Here is a 16,091-nt window from a genome sequence, read left to right on the forward strand (position 1 = left end):
TTTTCTTGTTCAAGACATAGCCGTGATGAAGAAGGTCTCCATGACAACAAACTGACAATTCCAAACACACGACATTTGAAAGACCAGGAGCACACTGCCAGGGCCACCCTTTCAAGATCAAAGTTCTGGCTCTTTCCATATAACAAAGGGCGCCAAGCTTGCTGGGGCAGATCACCAGTCCTCACAATGCCTCTCACAAACGTGTGGAAAACCGAGGGTGATTAAGGGCTTGGGAACAAAGAGCGCGTCTACTCCAGATAGTGACCCTGCACAAACAGCTCTCCCCTGGCCTGAAAAGGGAATCCGAGCCTTGCGGGGCTCACTTGGTACCAACAAAGTGTCTCCAGGCAGAGCTAGCCCTTCCCCTTCTACAGAAGGCGCTGAGTAAACTCTCTGTTGTCAAGAACAGGACAACAGAGAACCTGGGGGCAGAGGCAGGACCTCACCTCTCCTGCAGCCTGGGAGCTGCTGGTCTTTTTCTGCCGTCCCTTCCTCTTTGCCTCAGCAAGACCGTTCTCGTGATTCAGCAGTTCTTAGAACCATTGCTATTTTGACTTTCACGTTGTCTGCTCCGGTCGCCTTACCTTTTTTTTTTTTTTTTTTTTGGTTGTTGAGATAAGCTCCTCCCATGACCCCCTGAGTGCTGAGACCACAGGGCCATCCTACCACATCTGATTTCTCTTTTCTTCTCCTGGCAGCGAAACCTTCTTACAAGTTAAAAAGTGTTTCAGTGACTAAATAACACACAGTTAAAAGGAGTTGGATGCTGGGTAAAGAAGAAAGGAACCGGAACCTCTCCTTAGCTCCCACAAAGCTTCAGATCCCTGTGAAGACCCTGTTGACTGACACTCCTGGGCTAAACATCCCAAGGCAGAGCAAGGCGGGCACTGGGGTCCCTGCAAATCTAAAATAATTCGAAGCAGGGCTCTCCTGGGGGTTCTTGGCGTAGATAACTGGCCAGAGCGTCCAAATGAAGAACAACCCTAGGAAGGGTTACCTCCAAGTAGGAATCCCAGCCCACTGCAGGTTCAGCTGAACTCTTTCGGGTTGCCACCCCCGCTAATCTCCATGGTCATAGCACAGGCGTCATGTTATTCAGCCGCCTGCTCCCCAGCTAAGACACTGAGTCACCGGGATGTTGAATTCAGACGAGGTGGCATTTTCAAGGCTGTAGATAATAAATACCTGCCCCATGGGCTAGGATTCCCTTTGAGAAAAACAAGAGCTGCCCGGCCACCTGCTTCTGTGGCCCCCCGTGGATGCAGGGTGACTGGTTTATTTTCCATGCAGATGCTCTTTCCCAGATTGTCGTTATCTTAAACACGACAACTAAAACAGTACATGAAGCTGTTGCCCCGGCAACATGACAAAGGGCCTCGCCCTTAGCTGCTGTAGATGTAATTTGTCAAAGGCAGCTGGTGTAAAGGGAAGAGAACATCAGGTCCTGCAAAGGACTCTTTGGAGACTTTCTTCCAGTTAAAGCAACTCTGTCACAGAGCAGGAGAAAAGTCATGGCCTATGTGATTAAACATTCAGAAACAGGGCTAGCAAGATGGTTCAGGAGGTACAGAGGCTTGCTGCCAAGCCTGACGACCTGAGTTCAATCCCCAGGACCCAGAAGGTGTTAAGAAGAAAACTAACCTTTGTGACTTCTCCTCTGACTATGAGCTGCTCACGATGGCTAGTTCATGCCCACACACATACACCAAGGAAATCAGTAAACATTAAAAAAAAAAATTAAAGAAATATTCAGAAACACCTAGCTAGGAACACCAAGGAAAAAATTCTCCTACTTTTCTGTTCTCTCTGCAGAAAGATAAAGGACTCACTAAAGCCATAGAATAGCTGCATCTGAGCTGTTTAAAGACCTGGAGCTGAAAGCATGCTCTAAAGCGGGAGGGGCGCTGGGACTAAGGCAAAAGGCAAGAGATACAGAAAGCAGCCAGGCCGGGCGGCGGTGGTGGTGGTGGTGGCGGCGGCAGCGGCGGCGCACGCCTTTGATCCTAGCACTTGGGAGGCAGAGGCAGGCGGATCTCTGTGAGTTTGAGGCCAGCCTGGGCTACAGAGTGAGATCCAGGACAGGCGCCAAAACTACACAGAGAAACCCTGTCTTGAAAAAACAAACAAACAAACAAACAAACAAACAAAAAACCAAACAAGCAAAAATAAAGCAGCCAGAACATTCGAGAACATTTAGACACACACATTATAGTGGAACTCCTTAGCATGCCTATTACCGATTCTCTCATAAATCATAACATGTCATGGTAGCATCTGTTGGTACTGTCACCAGCAACAGAGCCCAGGGGACCCACAGAGACCAAGTTCAGCTCGCTAGAGATTTTGGTAGAAACGCCAAAGCCTACATAAATCAGCCAGCTGGGAAGGGGCGGACCTAAAGCCACAGCCTATTTCTTGCTTCCCTACAGTCTCCTCTCTTCTCTGGGGCCTTCATCTCTGAGCTCTTATCTCTAAGGGACATATAAGTGAGACCAGCTTTCAAATGGTGACCCATGGAACACTGAGTCATAAGGGCCTTGGGCACCTCCACCCTCCACAGAATGACCCAGGTTCAGTCCCGCCTTTCTATTTCTTGGGCCCTTACTGAAAATTATTCATGAGGACAATTTATTAGGAAAAAAAATCAGAAGTCATCAGTCTAAGGAGCAGGACCTTATTTATTTATCATGAGATGTGGGTTTTGTTATGTAGCCTTCCCTGGCCTTGAACTTACAGAGATCCATCTGCCTTTGCCTCCCAGTGCTGGGATGTAAAGATGTGTGCCATCCTACCCAGCCCATGAATTTTATTTTATTTTTGAGATTCATTCTATCATATTTAATTACGTGCCCATATGTGTGGGTCTGTGCACATGTGTGCAGATGCCTGAGGAATCCAGAGATGTCTGGAGTTACAGGTGGTTGTGAGCAGGCCAAGATGGGCGTTGAGAATTAAACTCAGGTTCTCTGTAGGAGCACTGTGTGCTCTTAACTACTGGGCCATTTCTCCAACTCCAGCACATTTTATTTTTAAGGACTATTTTATCACATACTTATGCAAGAAGCATATTCACTGAAATTAAAACACAATGCCTCTTTGCTCACACAAAGAAAGACACTAAGACAAGACATATACTGTGCGTAGGGCAGCAGTTCTCAACTTGTGGGTGAGTCCCCTTTGGAGGTCGCATATCAGATATCCTGAATATCAGATGTTTTTATTATGTTTCATAACAGCAGCAAAATTACAGCTATGAAGTAGCAATGAAATAATTTTACGGTTGGGGGTCAGCACAGCATGAGGAGCTGTATTAAAGGGTCGCAGCGTCGGGAAGGTTGAGAACCACTGGGGTAGAATCAGAAATGGAGTGATGATGGAACAGACTGACCCAGAGGTCATCTAATCCGTCCCACCCACCGCGTCCCCAGCCCCACCCCTTACCGAGTTGGTGCCCAGGATTTGCAGGTTGGGTTTCTCGGACTCCAGCAGCTTGGCCACCATCTTAAGGAAGCTTTCCACGAAGAGGTTGATGCTCTGGCAGTGGCAGGCCATGAGTAGCTGGTCCAGCGCCTCCATGGCGATACACACGTACCTGAGGACAGAGGCAAGGTGGCTTCACTCGGTCTCGGTCTCGCCTACTATCGCACCTGGCTAGGGCAGTATCTGGGGGAGGAGATGCCTCGGTGGGCTGCCAGTGTCTGTGCGGTGCTTCTAACAAGTGTTCACTCCAGCCTGGAACTGAGAATCAGGGTGAGACCGAGCTGCAAGAGGTGCTTAAGAATGTTAAGGCTCCCTGGTCAAGTTCATGTGCTACACGTATAACTAAGAATGAGCCCAAAGACCAGATCCTCCTCATCAGTCCAGATCAAATGCATCTTTGAACCCGAGGAGGATATTTATAAACTCTTGATATTTTGGGTCTTAAAAAAAAACAAAAAGCAAACAAACAAACAAACAAAAATGTTCGAGTCAATAAAACAAATACCTAGGAGGAATCACCTGGCCTCCTCCAGGTCCTAACCATACTTCTGTGGTGGCCATCAAACCACAGAAAATTTCTAGTAAACCACCTGAGCCCCAAACCAACTTGGCACATCCACACAAAGTCACAGAGTCCATGGTGTCTTCTTCTTCTTCTTTTTCTCTCCCGAGACAGGGTTTCCCTGTGTAGTTTTGCGCCTTTCCTGGAACTCACTTTGCAGACCGGGCTGGCCTCGAACTCACAGAGATCCGCCTGCCTCTGCCTCCCGAGTGCTGGGATTAAAGGTGTGCGCCACCACCACCCGGCCCATGGTGTCTTCTAAACCTGTTTTTAAAATTTTTTATTTTTAAAGATTTATTTATTTTATGCATATGAGCGTTTTGCCTGCATGCATGTCTGGGCACTATATGTGTGCCTGGTGCCTTTGGAGGCTGGAAGAGGGCATTGGACCCCCTGGAACTGCAATTACAAATGGTTGTGAGCAGCCCTGTGGGTGCTGGAGCTCAAACCTGGGTCCTCTGGAAGAAGAGCATCCAGTGCTCTTACCTACTGAGCCATGTCTCCAGACCCTAGACCTGTTTTTAAAAACAGCCATCGGACACCAATTACTAAAAACATCCATGCACTAACTTCTGTACAAAACAGTCATTTAAAAAAAGAAAAGACTCTATACTTTGAAATCTTTTCCACTTGTACAAAATTTATTTCTGTAATCTCTATGAGCTTGAGCCCGATATTAAATCCTTGAATATTACTAAATTCAATTATTAAGGATTATGAAATAGTCATCTCTGGGTATACTAAAAAAATGGATCATGTCATCCGTTTATCTATCAAGTCCTTTTTCTCGAGGGGCTAGGGTGGAACCCAGGGCTTTGTACACGCTTGTTAAGCACACTAGCACTGAGCTACAGCCCCAGCTCTCCATGGCGGCTTTGGAACACAAAGGCAGCATTGCCTCTTAGAATTCATTTGGTGAGTGGAAGCCCTGGCTTGGCATTCCTCCTACCCAGGACAGGCATGCCTCACCCTCCATGACCTTGACCTCCCCAGACGGGCACAGCCACAGCTAAGACGCCTCTGGCAGGCCTGGCATTGCAGAGAGTTCAAGCCACCCAAGCTGGAAAAGAAAACTGGCTGGGGCCCCAGCCAGAAGGGACATGCCAGAGAGGACAGGTGCGGGGTGGGGGGGGGTGGGGGGGGGCAAGCTTCCTTGTAGGGATACCTGGACACGGCCAAGTCACCAGGCACAGTTAGAAAACGATAGGCAAAGAGAAATCCCCCCCCCTTTTTTTTTAATGGGTCATGCCAGCATTTTTGTCCTGACATCTTATTTCTAATAGAGTTTAAATGAAATAAATAGAGGAACGGGGTGGGGTGGGTGGCAAGAGAAGATTCCAGAAGGCCTCTCAACTTCTTAAGCATTATTGTTACCATCACAGAGATCCAAGTTCTTCACGGGATCCACAGTAATAATAGGTCTGAGAGTCCAAACTGGCCTCTGTGGGTACTTGGGGCAGAGCGGACCAGGATGGAGCTGGACCATGGGGGAAGAAGGTATAGGCTGCCGCCGCAGCAAACATTGACCCCAGATATGCCCCGCATGGAAGATGAAGATGAAAGGTACGTAAGTGACCTGGAACAGACTGGGAATCCCGGGCAGCAGAGGAGGATGCTGGGTAGGTTACAACCAGAAGCCAAGCTCAGGAACCAACACAGAAGGTGAATGACAGCCGCAGAGGAAAATACCCAGAGTGCCTTATGCCTACGAGTCAGACGAGAAGTCCCTCTGTGGAGTTCCTGGGGAGGCTGGTTCTGCCTGGACACCTTGTTCCAGATCAGAAGTAGCCAGGAAAACCAGAGAAAGGTCTGTAGCGTAAGAAGTGTGGGATGAGTAGGCTGGGAGCCCCACCCAGATGGAGAGGAAAGATGGACCTGGAGTCCCTGGATAAAGGGCCTCTTACTCTACGCATTCTGTGTATTCTGTCTATTCTCAGCCCATTCCTGAATTCAACTTTCTGAGTTTTTTAGAAGCCCGGGAACAGGGAAGACAGTTTTGGCCCCAGCTAAGGAAGAGCAGGCTGACCCTCCCCATCAAGCAGAGTTTGCAACACACTCTTCTGAAGGGTCAAACCACTCTCCCACCAGCTTCAGATCCCTCTAGAAAACAATGTTGGGTCATCTCGTCTCCATCCTCGGTGCTGAGCCCTGGGCTGGGGCAGATCTGCAGACACTGGGGACCTCAGATACTGTCTAATAAGATATCCCGTACACCGCGGTCTATACTTGGTGCCCCTTGTGACTTGTCTCACTCAGCACAGTCATCCTTCCCTTGTGCCCCTGTTTCTAGGGACGCTGGGCTGATCTGGAAAGAGACTGAAAGGAAGGAGAGAAGCGTAAGAAACGCTGGGGTTTGGCTCCTTTGCCTATCACCACCCTTTATACCAACAACTTGAAGTTCGCCCATCTTCTTCTCCCTGCTCACAGCTGACATCCTTCTGGGGCCAGACACTCAGGAATCAGGACCCCGTACGGCAGTGACACAGTGACAGTGTGCAGAAAGTCAGGGGCCATGAGGAGATGGTTCTGGGGTTCACAGGTCATGAGAAGGTGGTCCAAGGTTCATATCCATAGAACCAAACCATAAATAGTCACCCCTAGCCGGGCGGCGGTGACACACACCTTTAACCCCAGCACTCAGGAGGTAGAGCCAGGCGAATCTCTGTGAGTTCGAGGCCAGCCTGGTGTACAGAATGAGATCCAGGACAGGCACCAAAACTACACAGAGAAACCCTGTCTTGAAAAACCAAGGAAAAAAAAATAGCCACCCCTATCATGCTAGGAAGACACAGCTCCTGTCACTGATGTGAAAATGCTGCTCTTCCAAGGCCCCCACCCAGGACAAGGAAGAGGCCAGGGTGTTGGGCAGGGAGCCGCAGAAGGGCAAAGAGAAAAAGAGGATCCTAACAGACATTTCTCCAAATGTTTATGATCAAAGTCCTCCTTCAGGCTTTAAATACCTAGACGCTGCGAGGGGCTATTTTTAACAGGATGATGCCAATTTTGAATTGTCATTCCAGGAGCAGAGAGGCAGGATTCGAAGAGGCTCTGTCAGCTATGGACATTTTTAATCACCAGAAACATGACTGCAGAGAGCTCGGGCAGAATCGGTATTAAATGTTTAATGCTGTCGCTGGCATGGTAGGCGTCTGGTTCAGTCTAGGCTGAAGCCATTTTTCCTTGCTTGAAATGTGCTCTACAGTCCGTCAAGGCAAGGAGTTATGTAATCGGCATGCACAAGGCGTCCACGCTCCTCCTCTCATGGAGTGGCAACCTAATTTTATTATATAGAGCATGGTCGTGGAAACATATTAGTTCGCGTTTTTGTTTTCACATCAGAAGAGATAGCCTGGCTTAAGAGTTGCCAGAGCTGGCGGGAGAGCACATCCTTAGTATACACAAAGCCCCAGTTTGGTGCCCAGCCTCCTCCCCAACCCCAGCATTTACTGATGGCCCTTGGTTTCTCAACCTGAGGACTGTCCAGCCAGTCTGTCTGGTATTGGTTATATAATAGGTGTGGTGGGCATGGCTGGGCGGTGGAAGAGACGCTAGAAGTTGAGGAGCCTGGAGGTGATTTTTTGTTTTGTTTTAGTTTTGTTTTTCAAGACAGGGTCTCACTATGTAGTCCTGGCTGTCCTGGAACTCACTCTGTAGACCAGGCTGGCCTCAAACTCATAGAGATCCGCCTGCCTCTGCCTCCTGAGTACTAGGATTGAAGGCGTGTGCCACCACCACCTGGCTCTGGACTTGATTCTTTCTTTTCCCCCAGACAGGGTTTCTCTGTGTAGTTTTGCGCCTTTCCTGGAACTCACTTGGTAGCCCAGGCTGGCCTCGAACTTGGGTAGCTATTTGGCCTATGAATTACGTGATCATGGCTGCAGGGCAGGAGCAGGCACAATGCACACTGAGGTCCACTCTACTGTTGTGACATGTCCAACAGTCAATGTGTAGGCAACAGAAAACGCAATGAGACAAACAAAGTCCTCCAACTGTGCCACTCACAGATGAATGCTCTGAACACATCGGCATTTGGACTTCAGTTTTTAGTCACTGAGATTTGTTGATATATTTTTTTCACTTTAAATACTTAGTACATGGCCATTAGAGTCTAAGCTTTCCTATTTTTAATATCATTAGATAGGGATCCTTATAAACTCCATTTCTATCATCTTATCATACGATACAAACCATAACTTACTGGGGTTCTCTCTCGCCAGACGCTTAGGCCATGTCTAGCTTTTCATTGTTATAAAAAGCACTATGGTCTGGGCATGGAGCCCCACATTTGCGCTCCAGTACTTATGAGGAGGCAGAGGATCCAGAGTTCCGGGTCATCCTCAGCTACATAGTTAGTTCGAAGGCAGCCTGGACAAGCCGAGACTCCGTTGGTTTGGTTTGGGTTTTTTGGGGACAGACAGAAAACACAGCAAAAACCGTCTCTGGGTATAAGGTAGAGGTGTTGAGATGGTTTCCTTGGGAAGCCACGGGCGGAAAAGGACTAGAGTTTTGAAGATCTAGACACATATTTCATGACCTAGAAAATTTTAACCGATTTGTTCTCTTTCCAGAAAAGTGTGAAAATGCCTCTTTTTTTTTTTTTTTTTTTTTTTTGGTATTTCCTGATTAGTACTGGAATATTTACTTTTAGAAAAAAGTGAATGTGATAGGATGGTCCAGGAGTTTGGGCACGGACTGTAAGTCTGACTTATCTAGGCGACACTGGCCCTCCGAGTGGACCCTTTATAATCTTTTCCCTATGATGTTACTAATGTGCGACCTTGAATCCTTCACTTTATTTGTTGTTAATATTTATCTTTGATGTTCAGTTTTAAAAATCTGATGGTTTTGGCCGAGTGGTGGTGGCATCCGCCTTTGATCCCAGCAGAGGCAGGAGGATCTCTACAAATTTGAGGCCAGCCTAGCTTACAAAGCAAGTTCCAGAACAGCCAGGGCTACACAGAGAAACTCTGTCTCAAAAAACCAAAAACCAAAAACCAAAAACCAACCAACCAACCAAATAAATAAATAAATAAATAAAATTGACATCAAGATTTAAATAGCAAGGACTCCCCTGGAGGAGGTTGGAATGGGGGGTGGTTGGGGGGGGAGGGGGGGAGAACAGGGGAATCCGTGGCTGATATGTAAAATTAAAAAAATTTAAATAGATAAATGTATTGATCATTTTAAGATTTCTTCTCTCTCTGAAACACACCAAGTCCTTTCCTCTCAGAAGATGAAGATGATAAAGATCTCACTGAAGTGTATTTTTGTCTTGTTTTGAGACGGCAGCTCACATTTCCTAAGCTAGCCTTGCTCTGATGCTGGGGATGACCTAGAACTTTGGATCTTCCTGCCTCCACCTCCCGAGTGCTGGGATCACAGATGTGCTCCACTAGAGATTGAAGCCAAGGCTCCTAAGACACGCCAGACACTAAGCCACACCCCAGCCCTTTCTCTCTAAAGTGTGTTTTTTAGTGGACAAACCACCCCAACCTTGCCTTCTCAGAACATGGCTGGCTCCACCTTCCTGCCTCAGACAGTAAGGGGAGCCAGGTCGGTGAGAATAAGCACCCTGAGAGTCAGACTGACCATGTAAGCTCTACGTGGGCACACGAGGACTCAGTGATGATGCCAAATGGCTACTCCTATGGAGCCAGCATGTCCCCTTCCCAAATGTCCGCAGAATCATCCAAATTCACCTGCCTCAGGAGGCGCATGTAAACCCACCCTCCTTGGTCCCGGTCTTGCCTTCCTCAGTCTATCCAATAGCTCACCCCATACTTTTTTTCTTGAAATGTTATTACACCATCTTACCCTAAAAACGTAACGCAATTTCTGAAAATCCCTTCCTTGGCTTACCCATAGCGATGGCGCCCCACGTCTCGGATGAGCCTCTCTGAGAGGTAGGCACCAATGCGATCCAGCTTTTCTGGAGCCGAGAGGGCATAGAAGGTCAGCTTCTCCATGTTGGTTTTCACCAAACCATCCTGCAGAAGACAGGCAGCTTAAGATCACCATGGCCCCCGTACGGTGGGAAGGCTCCAGTCTGGAGCAAATACCAATTCAACGGAGCTGATGTTTACAGGGTGTCTATTATACAGGGGCCGGGCATCAGGAATGTCGAAAGGATGAAAACAGCATTTCTGGCCTCCAAGCATGGGGCTGGGAAGATACCGTAAATAGCATAGTACTTGCTGTACAAGGATGAGCGTCTGAGTTCAAGTTCCCCAGAACCTGTAAAAGCTGCACACAGCAGCTCTTGTGCCTGTAACCTAAACACTTCCTAAGAGCTGGCTGGGCGTGGACACAGGGGGGCTCCCTGAGCCTCACTGTCCCCAGTTTAACCACAATAGCAAACTCTAGGTTCAGTGAGAGACTTGTCTCAAAACACATGGTGGAGCGTGATAAAGGTACTTGTTGTCAATCTCTGGCCTCCATACATGCATGCCCAGACAAGTGTACCTGCACACATTTGCATACAGGCATACACCCCATACATACAAATATGGACAGAGGTAGGTCTGTGTGCCTGTGTGTATATGCATTAATGGATATACCTGTGGGTGTAGAGACACACACTGGTGTGGATGAAGGACAAGGCATCATTAAAGGTAACTCAGAATTAAGGCGTGTGGATAGTCACCACTAAGACACAAAGGAGGCAATTTCGCAGCTCCTAGGGAATTCTCCAGAGGATATTAGAAACAGGATCCTCCAGCTGCCCATGCAGAAGAGGCCAGTGATTCTCAAATATCACGGCCAATGCATCAAATCCCGACATCCCCAGGCCACAATGCATAACACAGAGTGACACACAGAGTGACGGCTTGGAAGCCAAGCAGCCAGGCCTCCTGTGCGATGCACAGCCAGACACCTGACAGATGCCAGAGGGAGCTGGGGAGAGACACGGGTTCCCGAGCCAAACGCTAGACAGGGGCACGTCTTCCCTAAGTGACGGGAAAACATTTCCATCAGGAGAGTGAGCAACTGAGACAGGGTGAGAAAGATGTGTCAACCGTACAGCCACAGCCCAAGACATTCCTAACAGCCCTTCTGCGCACCCAGCCTTCCAAAGAGTCAAACGTCCTCATCCTCCGTGCGACAGAGCCGCCCGCCATCCTCAGGCTGTGGGCCGGGAAGAGCCGCTGCCCAAAGGCCTTCCCTAGTCAGCAGCCCATGCAGCCCTTAAGGTGACCCACCTCAGGATCTTCAGGGAAGATGTTGTCCACCAGCCTCTTGTACCTGGGACGAAGGGCTCCACAGCAGCCGCACACACCTGGAATGGGGAAACAAAACAAAACAAACACAAAAACTAAGAGTGAAGCCTTCTCAGGAGGCTGCAGAGACTGGAGATCCAGGACCTCTGAGGAAAGAAACCAGGACTGGTGGGCCAAGGGCCTTGTTTTTCCCAGGGTGGAGGTCTCCCACTAATTCCCACAGGCGAAGACGTTGGTCTTTCGTTTGTCTTTGGTTTAGGGATGGGACAGAGTGGGGTGTTCAGAGGAGGAAGCCAGACCTCAGAAGAACACCTGGAGGATAAGACCTCATGTGAAGGCCAAGTGCTGCCATGCCACCATTGACACACACACACACACACACACACACACACACACACACACACACACCACACACCACACACACACACACACACACACACACACACACACACACACACACACACCATGAATTTCTGGGATTAGACTATAAAACCTACCGCTGCAGCCCATGAGTCTAGAATATCCTGGGAGGATAAAGGCCACACGGGGGGTGGGGGGTGGGGGTGGGCGTGGGGTGGGGGTGGGTGACTGCTCCTCCTGCCCTCACTGGCTCCCAGCTCCCTATTTCCTGAGCCTCAGTCTCCTCCAGTGTCCTTTCCTGTCCACTCCCTCTGCTGAATGGTCACGACACGATGATGAATGGACAGGATCATTAACTATTAACAGACAGTGAATTTCTAAGGCTCTTGTCTGTGGTATTTGAAACTGCGTAGAAGAGCTGGGCTAGTTCTCCATGCCAGCCCTTCCCTGGTCCCCTGGCCAAACGGAAAGACCAAGAACAATGCAGCAGGGTTTTACAAAGTTAAAATTTATTCCACCAAGAAGCCCCAAATGACCCTGTTCAGGATCTCTGAGGCTGAGAAACCAATGGTGTCCGGAAATCACCAGTAAAACGAACTGGAAAAATAACTTCATGTATCAAATGGAAGCTTCTAGAAACTGTTTCTCTTTAGCCTTCTCCCAGGCAAGACTGTCCTCTGCTGCACCCCAGAGCCTTCGTGCCAAGAGAGTTGGGGGTGGGTAGAAAGTGGAGGGGTGTCTGTATCACAGAGGAGCCTATCAGGGCTTGGGAAAGTCCACCCCACAAAAATGCCCCGTCCACCCGCCAATTATAAATGAGTTGTGTTTGCTCATGCCTTCTACTTGAAATGCAAATGTTCACTGGGAAGATGAGGGGTGACCGAGAAAAGAATGAATTGCTTTGGTGGGAATTCCTTCACCACACAAAGAGCTCTGCATGGGCCAGTGGAAGACGCTGCGAGGGAGCTCCGGCTGGGAAGTCTGGGTGGCAGCCAGCCAGGAGGAGGAGACAGCCATGGTTTGGGCTTCAGACTTCATGATTTGGGTATGTGGGAATGGATGTGAACTTGAAGAAGTGCAAGGTAGCCAGAGGCAGGTTAGCAGGGAACTACCTTCTGTGAGTCTCACCCCTGCCTCATAAGGCAGCCCTCGCTCACGGCTACCCCAAGCTCTCCTGGTCACCAGACTCAAAGACCATGGTTTAAGGTTATATATACACCATCATCTGTCTGGCCCAGATTTTTGGACACTTTCTCCAGGTGCCCAGGCAGGACAGACATATGGCAACTTATTAAATCTTTAGAACAACTCCATGAGGGTGTTTATATCTATATTTATCCCTGCTTTACAAATAAGGAAACTGAGACATGAAGAGGTTAAATGACCTGCCTAGACCTCTACAGTGGCCAACCGGGATTTAGTCTCCCCAAATCAGAGACCAAGCAGGTAACCACTGTACCAGGGCTGGATGGGTTACATAGTTACCAAGCTAGGAAAACTCAGAGCACACGTGCAAAAGGGAAATACAAATTGAGTTGGGAGCAGGAGAGTGCACGCGAACTTGGGGGTGGGGCCCGAGAAGCTGCATTTCCACCCACGGCTAGGCAATACTGAGGCGCCAGTCACTGGCATCTCTTGGAGTCCGTAAAGTGGCAGAGCACTGGGGCTAAGTAATTTAGGCTCGAGAGTCAGACAGAGAGATGCCCGGGTTGAAACCCCAGTTCTTCTGGTTACTTACTGCATGACCTTGAATAATTTAACCCAAATTCACAATTCCTTCCAGATCTGTGGTAATAGTTCCCCAGTTAGGGGGGCATGAGAGACACTGCATCTTTCTTAACATCCTAGAAGAGGAGACGCAAAGACCAGGCAGGGCCAGACCGAGGACCGCTGTGCCCAGGCTAACAGGAATCTTTGAGCGTCATCTGAGTAACAGGCGACAATAAAGACCCACCCCGATGTCATATGCAGGATGGTACAGGGATGTCTAATCAGGGAGCTGTGTGGGTGGGCCACCCAAGACTGGTGACGTATCAAGACAGGACAAGGGAAGGCAGAGTCCAGCAAGACGTGAGTTACCTCCTAGAAGCGAGAGGACAAGGTAAGAATGTGGGGTTCAGACACACAAGCAAGGAACCCAGAGTACAGTAGCGCCTCACAGAACTGGAGGAAACAGGTGTCTGTGAGTGGCCTCTAGAATGGGCCACAGCCAGAAAAGCTAGGGTTGAAGTCCTGGGGGTGGTCTGCCTGTGCGAGACCACCGAAGCTGCACTGTAATGCCCTGAAGCACCATCGCGCTGCCGGAGATGGGGGGGGAGGGAGGGGAGGGTTTTAGAAGAAACACCTGCTGGGGTGGGGGTGGGGAGGGAGAAACCACCAAGAGAGCCTGTCATCTCTACCAGTTTTCCATAAAGCACCTTCATCCCCTCCTTATTTCTCTGCCTCTTTCCTAGGGTCCTCCAAACCCAGACACCGGAGCTTTCAGGTGGCTTGACACTGGTCTCCGATGGATCTCATGAGCGGCCCCCGAAAACTAAATTCCCATTCCCCCGGGATCATCTAATTAACCAATTCACAAGCTGCTGGCGTCTGAGAAGCAGTCTTCTAGAAGGCACATGTTTTTGGTTCGGTTTTGTTTGTTTTGTTTTAAAGCCTGGAAGGCGAAGGAAATAATCCCTAACTGTAGAACCTTCTAGACATTTGGGTGTCGGGGTGTTTATATGAGAAAAACCGGCTCACAGGTGTCTGAGACCCATTCTGTTCTGTTGGGTGCTGGAGTTTTGTTTGTTCTTAAACCTTTACAGGGTTTAAAATAAGGTAGGGATGTGAGATGAAGAACCTGGTTTAGGAGGGAGGGAACCCTCGGAAACAAAACAATGGTTTGGTCAGCTATACGCAGTTCACGGCATGGTAAATATAAAGCTGTGTAGCTCGGCGCGTCCCAACAGAAGAGTCAACGGGACACTCAGTGCAGGGCTGGGATTGCATCGGCATCTTATCCGCATCCTTTTAGGAACTGAACAGTCACGGTCATATAGCTAGAGTGAATTTTTCTGAATCTCAGTCATAGGGCAGTAGGTGTTATATAGCCTCTGTATTTCCTGGGCAACCTGGAGGTAAGGGGAAGAGCGGAGATGGGAGGTTGGGGTGGGGAGTGGGGGGGGGCGGCGAGGCGCTGGGCTCAGGCCTGGCCTCTGGGACCTGAAGCAGGTAAAGGAGGTGCTGGGAAACCCACAAGCCTCTCCCTGAGTTTTCTGCCTGCCTCAGAGCAGGTGAATTTAAAGGAGACACAATCCTGCCAAGAAAGCAATAGGCTTGTCTATTGTTTCTTTAATCTCGCTCCTGAGAGCACTGATTCTTAATGTTCACACACTGAGGTGGGTGGAGATCAGCTCGCGGCCACGTGCCTATATTGTCCCTTTTAATCCTCATCCATTTTCTTTCCAGGAGGGAACTGTTCTCCACCAAGGCCATCGCTCACTCTCTGGAGATCGTGCCTGGCAGATGCAATCTCCATGCACCAAAGGCGACTGACTCTCTAAAGGATGTTCTTGTCACCAAGACCTCACCCGCCTAATCTTTTATACCTATTTTAAGGAAAGTGAAGGAAAAGTAGCCTGGCCAACTTCCTGCTTTATATATATATAGTACCTCTGGACACTTGAAAATCAAGCGATGAATAGAATTTAAGAGACTGTCCAGTTACAAGGCTTCAGTGGCACCCAACAACTTGAAAATCAAGCATGGTCAGACTGTCCTGGCCCCCTCTCCTCCTTTTCCCCTAGGACTCCTCAGCCCAGATGCAAGGACTCCTCACAAGGACATTTGTATGGAAGATTCTCCCTTACAGAATGTTCTTCCCACTATTTTTTGGGGGGAGGAGAACTTCGCTCATTTCTCAAGGGGGTTTCACACAACCTAACTGGGGGAGCTTCCCTTGACTCCATTCCCTTTTAATTTCCTGCATCAATTCATCCATTTTCATAGCACGTTCCCCAAATGACTCCCTCCATCCGTGTCCACATCATGTCCCCTGCAGGTAAGCTGGTCAAGGGTGAGGACAGTGTCTGCTCTAGTCCAGGACCAGCCAGGTGAAGGTTGGTAGGAGGTGCAGGTACATTACTTCATGAATGAAAGCCACAGCTGTGGCTGAGGAAAAGCCCATGGGGTTAAACTTGTAAGCCATCAAAGACGCATTAAAGCACTCGGCAACAGTTCCATAAACGCCTGCCTTGGCCTTGGAGGCTCTGGGAAGGATCTCGGCCTTGAATCCCACAGGGCTGCCGCTACCTCCGACGCTCCAGTTCCAGCTCACAGTTCATGGCTCTGGGGTCCCATCTTTCTACAAAACAGGGTCTTTGAAGCAGGCATGCTGGAGACGGGGAACCGGAGGTCAGAGGGGTCTCCTACCTGCCCATGCCACATACCCTGGTCTCCCCCCTACCTCCTGGCCTCTGTGTGGTCCCAATGAC

General features: G+C 49.1%; 1 protein-coding gene across 3 annotated transcripts in view; it reads right to left on the reverse strand.

Annotated features, from left to right (window-relative positions):
• Efr3b (EFR3 homolog B) overlaps nucleotides 1–16,091 on the reverse strand; it is an 86,665-nt gene that overhangs the window by 35,140 nt on the left and 35,434 nt on the right. For 2 of the 3 annotated variants that reach the window (XM_006981414.4, XM_076559583.1), the window contains exons 2-4: nucleotides 11,242–11,318; nucleotides 9,902–10,029; nucleotides 3,442–3,592 (exon numbers count right to left, since the gene is read on the reverse strand). In XM_006981414.4, the coding sequence (XP_006981476.1) occupies nucleotides 3,442–3,592; nucleotides 9,902–10,029; nucleotides 11,242–11,318 (356 nt within the window). Of the gene's footprint in view, nucleotides 1–3,441; nucleotides 3,593–9,901; nucleotides 10,030–11,241; nucleotides 11,319–11,756; nucleotides 11,776–16,091 lie in introns of those variants that run through there. The other variant, XM_076559582.1, reaches the window with a different exon arrangement.

Source organism: Peromyscus maniculatus, chromosome 22 (assembly GCF_049852395.1).
Source record: "Peromyscus maniculatus bairdii isolate BWxNUB_F1_BW_parent chromosome 22, HU_Pman_BW_mat_3.1, whole genome shotgun sequence".
Taxonomy (NCBI): domain Eukaryota; kingdom Metazoa; phylum Chordata; class Mammalia; order Rodentia; family Cricetidae; genus Peromyscus; species Peromyscus maniculatus.